General features: G+C 37.9%; 1 protein-coding gene across 3 annotated transcripts in view; it reads right to left on the bottom strand.

Moving 5' to 3' along the window:
• ZNF532 (zinc finger protein 532) overlaps nucleotides 1-10,400 on the bottom strand; it is a 137,744-nt gene that overhangs the window by 43,978 nt on the left and 83,366 nt on the right. For all 3 annotated transcript variants that reach the window (XM_075066885.1, XM_075066886.1, XM_075066887.1), the window contains 2 exons: nucleotides 6,995-7,157; nucleotides 3,439-3,717 (listed from right to left, as the gene is read on the bottom strand). In XM_075066885.1, the coding sequence (XP_074922986.1) occupies nucleotides 3,439-3,717; nucleotides 6,995-7,157 (442 nt within the window). The remainder of the gene's footprint in view (nucleotides 1-3,438; nucleotides 3,718-6,994; nucleotides 7,158-10,400) is intronic.

The raw sequence follows: 10,400 nt of genomic DNA, 5'->3' as shown, positions 1-10,400 counted from the left end.
TACACCTACTGGAATGGATATGAGCAATCACTCGAAGAAGAACTACTTAAAATAGTTTTCTATACATAATAATATCATGGTTTTATATCTCAGGACTGCTAGACCTAGAAGGAAGGGACATGTCTCGTTGGGAAGCTAGAATTCTCTCCTTTTCCAAATATACAGAGAGAAAATTCCGTATATATATTTCCACATAAAGCTCCTACATTTAGCCCTCTTTGGTCATGAGATATGAACCTGACACTAGTGCAACACAAAGTAATGTCTACTTGCACAACAGGCCATTATAATTTTCAGGAATTTCCACAACTGGGGAAAAAAGGAAACATTTCTCTAGCATATTTTGTTTCTTTTGTAAATGTCTGTTACAAGCTGTTCCAATGTTTGAAATGTCAGCAGAACAAGTCAGAAAAAGTTGGTAACTTTGAAGAAGAAGAAGAGATTGTGCACTTGTGCAGTAATTGGGGATCTTTGAAAAGTATGTCCCTATGGATGATCCACCTCATGTGTGTATGCATCTCTCAAGCCCTTGATCAGAAATTTTCCATTAACTGTGTCTGTTCAGCCCGCACATGCTCCCTATATCTTATTGTGTTGGACACCGAGGCGATATGGGGATGTGCAGGCGAACTGCCCTCAGGTCCTTCTCCGCCCAAGCGTTCCATAGAGAACAGTCCAAAGCAGAGGGGAAGGAGGGTGAGTAATGGAGCACCCAAGGAGGACACATCTTGAGAAACTGCAGTTACTGCACAAGATGAGTAATCTTTTTTTCTTTAAGTAGTGTCCTTATGGGTGCTTCACTTCAGATGACTTCCGAGCAGTATTCCCAGAGAGAAGAGGAACTTTTGGAACTGAGTCCAAAACTGAAGACAGTACTTCATTACCAAGTGCCACATCGGATCTAGTGGCATGGATCAAAGTGTAATGTTTAGAAAATGCATATAATGAAGCCCATGTTGCAACCCTAATATCTCAGATACTGACACATTCCTAAGTAATGTTGTGGATGTTGCTTGTGATCTGGTAGAACACGTTATCACCCTTTGCAGGGGGTGAATGTCCGCAGTACCAAAACTAGTGATAATATACCCAGATATCTATCTTGATAGATACATGATCTGTGCACAGAGACTATCTGTGAAAGAGATTAACAGTCTAGGTGACATTTCAAAATTGTTTGGTCCTATCTAAATATAAAGCCAACTCCCTTCTAATATCCAAGACATGAGAACAGGTCACATGCAAAGAGCTATGCAGTTTTGGAAAAAACACTGGTAGATGAATGGATTGGTTAAGGTGGAACTCCAACACTATCCTTAGGTAAAAATTTAGGGTGTGGACATAAATATACTTTATGCTTGAAGACCTTAAAGGGGTGATCTGCCATCAAGGCTCCAATCTCTCTGATCCTACAGGCTGACATGATGGCTATTAAAAAGGCTTCCTTCGCAGATAAATGGAGCAGTGAACAGATTGCCACTGGTTCAAATGGAGATCTCCTAAGGTAACTGATTACGAGGTTGAGGTCGTAGGCTGGGGTGGCAGGAATGGCATAGTATTTATCAGAGGTAGTTTCCACCAGGTAAATCATGTTTTTTATTGCCCCTGGAAAAACTAGTTAGTCCCAGTTTGCGAGATTTTCTATTTAAAAAAATTGCTTCATTTACATTTAGTATTAGTTACATAATGGGATTACATAAAGCAGTAGATTCAGAGATTAATTTTGGGTTGTAGAAAGCCAGGACTTTGGTTTGTCTGTTACAGACAAGTCCTTAGTGTATCTGAACTCTTGTGGTACCAAGTCGGAGAATGGTACTGACATGGTACTGAGGATGCAGTGGCGAAAGCTTACGGTGGAGGAGAGCTCTAACAACGCAGGCATCAGTGGTGTTTGGAGCCATTGCTTACTTGGTTTCAAGGGTGCTGAATGGGTAGGTACTGACAGAGGGCTGAGCCCAATTGTGTCAGTTTGGAATATTTACACATGCTCTCCTTGTGCTGTGGCCCTGTTGGAGCCATGTCTCTCCTTCAAGCTCTGGGACTTTCCAGCTCCACCAGTACCAGAGGAGGAGTCCTTCGACTCAACAGTACTAAGCTGAAAGGTTGAGGCTTTGGAGACCGTAAATCTCGAAGAGGACCTGGGCTTTTGTGGAGCTGGCTTCTTACGATGAGAGCCTGCACTCCTCTTTTTAGAAACCTTAGCTGAAGCCTCCAAAATCTTCCTTTTTCTAAGGAGAGGTGTTCGCCAAGATTGAAGGAATGCTCGATCTGTCCAGAAACAGATGTACGGAAGGTTTTTCTAACCTGATTCAAAAGATGTCAGAGGGAGTGTTCCATCCTCAACAGTCTGAGTTTAATCTCCTTTTCCTTCCTTACACTGGATTTGAGAGCCAGGCAGAAACTTCACTTCTAGGAGATACGGCACTCACCCAAGCAATGGACACACTTACAGTGGCTATCGCTAACAGATAGAGCCTCTCGGCAGGAGAGGCAGAGTATAAAACTTGATGAGCCAGGCATGCCCTGCCTGGAGAATAAGGCTCCCCAAGGGGAGGGAGAGGAACAAAACAATCCTCTCATTACATATCTCTAACTAAAACTATCACTAATAACTAATCTATACTAACTAAACAAACAACGATCGGAAAAAAGTGTATACAAGATAGCAGAGGCACGTTCAAGGTGGACCCGCTCAAGCTCTATCTCAGGCCAAGGTGGCTGAGAAATAATTGACAGGGGTTCAACCACGCATCCCTGTATATTCTCGGTGTCTGGCATGAGAAAGCATTCGGAGAATGTGAAGGCCAAATGGACCCCTGCTAGCAGAAAATCTCTGATTAAAGGCTCAAGAGGCGCATGGTGGCCTGAAGAGGAGCACTCATAGGGACACTACTCGAAGAAGAAAAATAGGTTTTTTTGGTGGATTTTTTTTCTATTTTTTGACTAGCTCTAAATATTATTAGACCTAGAAGAGGCAGTCAAAGATGCATGAGGAATGCAACATAGGTCTGTAATTTACAACAACGATACTCATCTGGTCAAACGAAAACAAAAAAAATTATGTCCTCTGGAACCAAACTATTAAAGAAGTGTGGGAGGGGATTGGAAAGAGAATCCAAAATCAGTTTAGCTGACTCAGAAAAATTTCATAGGAGCTTTTTTCAGTCATTCCATCTGTTCTTGAACAACCTTTTGTATTGACTGAATAACCCTACAATTAACTGAGGGTGATGAGAGTCTTTCAATAGAAACTTAAAAAGCTAAGCAACATAAAAAGAAAAAGGAAATGGATACGAGAACAGGGAAGAAGAAAATAGAGCACAAAATGAAATAATCAGAAGTTATCACTCTATTTATAAATGTCTATTGAATTTGAAAAAAAGTAACTGTTTCTATTTTAGTATTAATTCATTTAATTTGGAAGCTACAGTAATTTACCTTTCCATGCTCCTTCCTCATGTGGGATATGTACACATCTCTCTGAGTGAAGAGTCGATCGCATTCCCAGCACGTCCAGCCAGGGTTGGTTATTTTTTTGGGCTCTGCTTTCTTTATTGGAGAGGGAGATTTCTTCTCCAACTTTTCTGTTCCGTTGATGGATTTTGTATCCTCTTTGTTGTGACTGGCTGAGTTTTGAGTTGTGGGTTTAGTGCTCAGGAGCAAATTTATACCCAAGTTTGGTGGCCCCTCAACACTTTTCAATGTTCCATGCATAGACTAAAATATAAAAAATAAAAATGTTACAAAGGAGTTAGCTATTGGTATGGCTAAAATGTAAAAAATTATCCAACTAAAGGTTTTACTGCTTTCTACCCCTCATGATAGAAATCTATTTATCAGATCACTTGTAATATAAGGACATTCAAAACAATGTTTAAATAAAAACAAGGTTGTAATACAAACAAGCAACATAAAAATGTGTGAGTGGGAGGTTTAACTTGCTTTTTGGGGGGAGTGGGGGCTTTCTTAAAAGGCCTTCTTTATCCTGATTAACTCTAATTTTTCATTTTACTTGCACAATAAAGTGGAAGAGTTTTCCCTAATGTGGATCACCTGATATATAGTCTAGCTTATGGTTTCTTGTAAAGATGTTTGCATTGACAGAGTTTGGGCAGCAATACTGGGAAAGAGATACAAGTAAAGACGGCTTGTGAAAGATTAGATAACTCAGTTAATAACCCCGTTCAACCATGAATTTGCCAGTCAGGAGATTACCTTCACATATGAAAGTTTTGCCTTCCAATTGCCAGTGTTCTCATGGTCTCTTACACTGTCCATTACCTTTGCCTTGCTGGTTTGCATGTCCAGCCATTCTGAATACAATCATCCTATCTTATCGCTGCGCTGAGCAAGTAGTCCCAGCAGCCAAAACCATTCAATATGTTGTTGAACCAGAGGAAACTGATACTGGGATATAAATCTGATACTTTAGCAAAGCCAAACTATCTCAGTATTAGGCTCTTCTTTGTAGGATAACCAGATGATTCCCACTGACTGTTTGCCAGGTACTTCGCAAATGTCATACTCAGCTGTGCTGTGGGACAGAACCGTCTTTCTGTTTAAGTGGTCTCTACGGAAATCAATGCCATTTACTTTCAAACCCAAAACGTTTCATTAAAAACTGTGACTAAAAAGATAAGGTGCTTTCACTTCACCCATCTGACATCCAAAAAGAAGAAAGGGTAACTCTTTTTAGCCGGTCTAAGTAAGGTACTAGCTAATATAATTAAATCTGTTCCCACTACAAGTTGACAAAAACTCTATGAAAGGTAATGAAAAAAAGACGTAATTTCTGGGGTGTGGAGGAAAGATGTAAAAATGGTTGCTCATTTTTAAGTATTCTGCACATTTTTAACTTAAAATAATGTTAGCTTTCAGAGTCAAATGTTTTATTCTTTACATACTAAAAAAATTGCATTAAAAGAACATTAAAATTGCAAAGTCAAGCACTTAAAAGGCTGCCCAGGCAAGCTTAATTCACCCCTCTTGTTTGTATACATTATGAAACAGTCTTTAATTACATGATCACACTTTTTTTTTTTCCAGAGTACCCCACCCTCAATGAAATGGCTGTAAGAATTTTTAATGTGAACAAAACAACGTATCATTCCCCAATGTTGTTCTCAAGAATAGCTAAATCATTTTCAATGAAATTAAAAATCAGCCTGAGAAATACAAGATTTCAGCCCAAACAGTAAAAATATAGCAAAGTGATAAGCAACTAAAAACAGGGCTTTATAATGGAAAGAGTTAAGCCATCTTAACTATAGGTGTAGCTATCAATTCCACCTCTATCTTAAAACCAATTGGTTTCAAATACCGAACCAAACAATACATATATAACTATATATGCATATGTGTGTGTATATGCCACTATTTATTCCTGTTTAGAATGGAAGAAGCTGCACACATCACAAAGGGGATGCTTTCAGTAAGTTGTTAAGGGAAGTATATCCCCTTGCTTGATGGTTGAGCAAGAAAATGATGCAAGAGTTAGATACCAAGGCAAATAAAGGTCTAGTTTAACAAACATTACTGCAGGTCAATAATAATTAAAGTATCTGGCAAAATGCAACAAGATTATGAAATAAATTCTCACAGAAAATGTGTCACAGGTCTTAAAATGGGAGCTAACAGAGGTTTAGAACACTGAAAATACCTTGTCCTCACTTCTCAGAGCATCTTTTGTCATCCCATACATTCGATAAACATGCTATTTTCCCTCATTTTCAACTATAGGATAAAGTCACCTAAGAGCAGTTATATAACCTGAAGACAGATGTATGAGAGTGCATGCAATGGTCAGGAGGTAACCATGCACCACAGGGGCCCTGTCTGGTACAATACTTGAAACCAGTTTTTCTGGAATGCAAATTGCCATACTGGGATCCAGTTGTTTATGACATCATATTTGCAGCAGAAGACCCAGGAATTAAAAAAAAAATAATTTCTAGTCTCCTCCCCTATCTGGGTATAGATGAGAAAGAACTTTAGGGTATATTTCGTGTTTTTAAAAGAACTGGTTTCTCAGAATTGCTGTTCTTGCCTTCAGCGCAAATCTCAGCTACTTCCCAGGTAGTAAGTGCCATAGCTTAGGCTGAAATTCAACGTGCTGATTTCAGCAAAGACTAGGAGTGTGATTCTCCACTGCCTTGCACCTTGTTAAGTCATTTATGTCAGTGTAAAGGAAATGCAAAGTGGATGTCAAATCCCACTATTCCAGTTCACACCACTTTACAACGGCGTATGATGACACACTGTACAGGGCAATGATGAATCACACCCTTGTGGTTTAAGGAATCTAAGAGTTGCTAAGGCCTCCGGTGCTTTAAAAACAAGGTAAAGCAATATATTTAAAATAAATGGCTAACCAGTTGCAGCCAGGGGGTGGGGTGTTATTGTCTCTTAATAACACAGGTTGGAAGGATAACAGCCAGAGTTCTTCAATAAATCATCTTCTTGTATAAATATAGTTATGAGATATTCTGTTAAATTTTACCTTTTAAGGGTATATATATTTCTGCATCCATACAAGCAGCAGAATGCTTCTCTTATCAGTGAGTTCTGAGTACAGAAAGATTGATTCTGTAATGAGCTGAGCACCATCAACTCCCAACTGACTTTAGTGAGAGCTGATGATACTTAGCACATACTGTAGGAGATGCCAACACTTAGCAGGACTGAGTGCATAAATCTCATTGTAATCAGTATTATTTTTATAATATATCATCCTGCATGCAGTACACACAGTCACTGGCAATATATAAAACACTAATGTTCACACAAAGAAATCGAGTTAGTGACTAGAACATATAGATTCTATATTTTAACTGCTTAGAGATATTAACTGCAAATTACTCTTTAAATATAACTACCACCTATTACTTTTAGTAGTTTTCTCATAATTTTGTGCTTTTCTGAGATGATTTTGTGTATGGCTTTAAACATGACAAATGCTGTATAAGAATTCAAATGAAAGGAGATGCTCACACACCTTGATATGATCCATCATAAGTTGCTTCTGTGCATATAAAAGAGAACAGTCCGGACACTTGAAAACAGACACCTTCTGGTTTTCAATGTGTTGATCAAAGTGGCGATACAGCAAGGGTTGCAGGGTAAACACAGTGTCACACATGGAACATTTATATATTATTCTAAAAATAGAAGAAGTTTAGTAAATAAAAGTCAGTCATCCTGATCACTTATCAGCAGGAATCACTGTTAAATTTCTTTTCATCACAGGTGAGACCAAATGTATGTATACATGAACATATTGGTCTGTTGTGGAAAATCAAAAATCATACAACTAATTTAAGAATAATCCTCAAAATGGAAAGTAAAGCAGCACTCAAGAAAAACAGTATTAAAACCCAAAACCAATGGCACATTTACACCTATTTATAACCATTATTTATATAACCAGTAAACGCTTCTAACAAGATTTTCCCAACATATATATCTTCAGATCTTTAATTCACATTTATCACAAAAGGGCTGTTGGTCTACCTGACTTTGGAATTCAAAGGCACTAACTTGAAGGGGTTACTGATTTGATCGAAAGTGTTAACATGTTAAGTCAGGTTCACTTTTGGCTTAAGTGTGTCTTCTCAACTTCTTGAACTATTAGTCCAATCCCTCCAGTCTCTTTGAAGCTGAAATTTCACTGGAAGGCAGCCTTTCTATTTGGAAATTTAATTTTTTCATCAGCTACCTATTTCAAAACATTGTACAGAAATGACCAAAGCACAGCTTCTAGTAGTGCTAATGGAGGACTGCTGGAAACAGCAAAAGCCAACTGTGTAATTTTAATAGCAAGTGAATCAACTTCCTTCCTGTATTACAATATTCTCATAAAGATGTTAACTAGCAATAAAAGTACTTTATGAGTCAGCTGGTGATTAGGTAATGCATAAATTCATCCAGACTTTATAAAAAGGCTGGTGAAGAATCTAAGATAGTAATTAACAAGGACCAAAACAGGCTGAATTAGTAAAGGACATTGTAACAGCAGTCTCTGAAAGCGAGTTAAAATGACAGCATAACAATGCTTCCTAAAATTAAGGAAAAATTATGAATTAATCTTGAAATGGGTATTTCAGCAGAATTCTGACTCTGTCAAGCTCCCCACCAATAAGTAATAAACCAGAGTGAAACTAGGATGTGCTAATGAAATGGAGAGATCAAGTCAGTTCACAGAGAGGGTAACCCTCTGGTTTAAGTGAAAGAACTAATACTACATAATAATGTTTGAGGCTGGCTGCATTTTGCCAATGATTCTGCAAACAACGTGGAATGTTATGCACTGGTTTTCTTTTCATGATTTTTTGTTTGTTTGTTTTGCCTATTTACATGTTTGGCTCTCTATAAGAAGTTATTTTAATTTTTAAATAAAAATGCACTGTCAAGATTGGTAGGTCCAAAATGTATCCTCTTTTTTATATATGTTTATAAAGTCCATGTAATTCCCTTTATTTCTTCAGAATTGTTGTAATTTTTCTTTAGAAAAAGGAAACAAAGAAAATGGCAGTTGAAAGGGGAAAACAACATAGAAGCATAGGAATTGCCATATTTGATCAGATCAGTTGTCCAACTAACCTAGTATCCACTTCATCGAAAAGTGTAAGTATCTAGAGTCCCCTGACATTTTTTCATCATCAACATTTCTAAAATTTACTTCTTAAATGTTAATCATAATTTTCCAATGCTAAGGAATATTCAGCTGAATCATACAGGTACTGGTTGTATTTTGTCCCTAAACTACTGGAAGAGCTAACTGTCTTAAAGGGAAATCCTCGACTCAGTGCCCAGTCAGCGCACCTGAGCGGAATGCTGGAGAGAGATGCAGAGCAAAGGAATCTTCCCCTGATCACAGAGCTATTTTGGACATGTACCATGCTCATCATTTAACCCCTAAGCACTCAGTGGCACCTGTGCCCATAATGCATCCATAGGGAATGGGGAGAACCCAAGGATTCACATGGCAATGTGTTCACCCTCCACCATTTGGCACACTGAGAGCTGCGATGTAGCTCTATACTTTATAAGGGGTGCACACTCCCAGTGATGGCCTGGCTCAGCAGTAATGCAACAGTTTAAAATGGTAATATTTTATTCACAGCATTCTTCATTTTTATGTGAGAATATAAAGAGCTACTCATTAGCAAGAGTATTTGTAATTTTCATTTATTCATACATTTTGTAAAGAAGATGTGTATTTCCATCAATAACAACAGATGGTATGTATCAGATATCCATATTTTGTGATGTGACTCATCTCTGACAAAGTGTTTTACAAAGCTAATTAATAATTATAACCAGGTTTGGAAACTGAGGCATGGGAAGGTTAAGAGACTTGAACAAGGTTATACACCATGGCACTGACCCTCCAAACAACTGTCACCCATGGCAACACAGAACACTAGACAGAACACTAGAATCCTGACTTCTTATACCCATCACTACCCACTTGATTACACTGTTAGAAACTAAGAAGGGAATAAAATGACATCATTCTGATTCCATACAGTTTGAGTGAGAAAACGGCAGAAGTGGAAAGAACTCAAAGTTAATATCCTTACTCTGACTATAAACATATATTTCAAATAAAATCGTGTACATTATAAATCAGAAAAACCTCGTAGGTCATCTAGGGTAGAGTTCCACAGCCAATGACTTCAGTGGAAACTGTTTCAGGCCCCTAATCTATAAATTTGAGACTACAGGAATGTATATATTGTCAAATGGAGAAATATTATGTTAATACTTTTTAATTCACTTTGCTTTGTGATCTTTTCATTGTATTTAAAGTAAATTAATCCTTGACTAATCACTGCATGTGTAATGGAGCAACACAGTGCTCATTAGCAAAACCAGCTAATACTGATAGGAGAAAATAAATCTGCTACTGAGAATATTACACCTCTTTAAAAATATCAGATTCTTAATATTCACATTTTAAAAAAACATTTACGTTAAAGTTGCTCTGCTTTCGCAGAAGTTCAAAATCTTCCCGATAGGAGTCCAAATTCCCAAGTCATCTATTTTCAGAATAAACTCAACTACTTTAAATTGATTCACATATTCTGTATGGTATGCTGTATCATGGTAGACACATGGATCCAATTCATTACAAAATATTTCTTTCAGCCACATTTTCAAAGTTAGGTATTGTGACAGACCCAGGCCAGTGGGGTACAGGAGTCTGGTAGAGGGCAAATATACTGGTCACTGGCTGAGTAGTTTTCTGTTCCCTGAATGACCAGAGCAGGGGCTGCACTAGAGTAATCAGGAACCTGCTAGAACCAATTCAGGCAGACAGGCTGATTAGAACACCTGCAGCCAATCAAGGCAGGCTAATCAGGGCACCTGGGTTTAAAAAGGAGCTCACTCCAGTCAGG

Source organism: Chelonoidis abingdonii, chromosome 6, assembly GCF_003597395.2.
Source record: "Chelonoidis abingdonii isolate Lonesome George chromosome 6, CheloAbing_2.0, whole genome shotgun sequence".
Taxonomy (NCBI): Eukaryota; Metazoa; Chordata; order Testudines; family Testudinidae; genus Chelonoidis; species Chelonoidis abingdonii.
The sequence above is the reverse complement of the archived record's forward strand: the minus strand, read 5'-3'. Positions and strand labels throughout refer to the sequence as shown.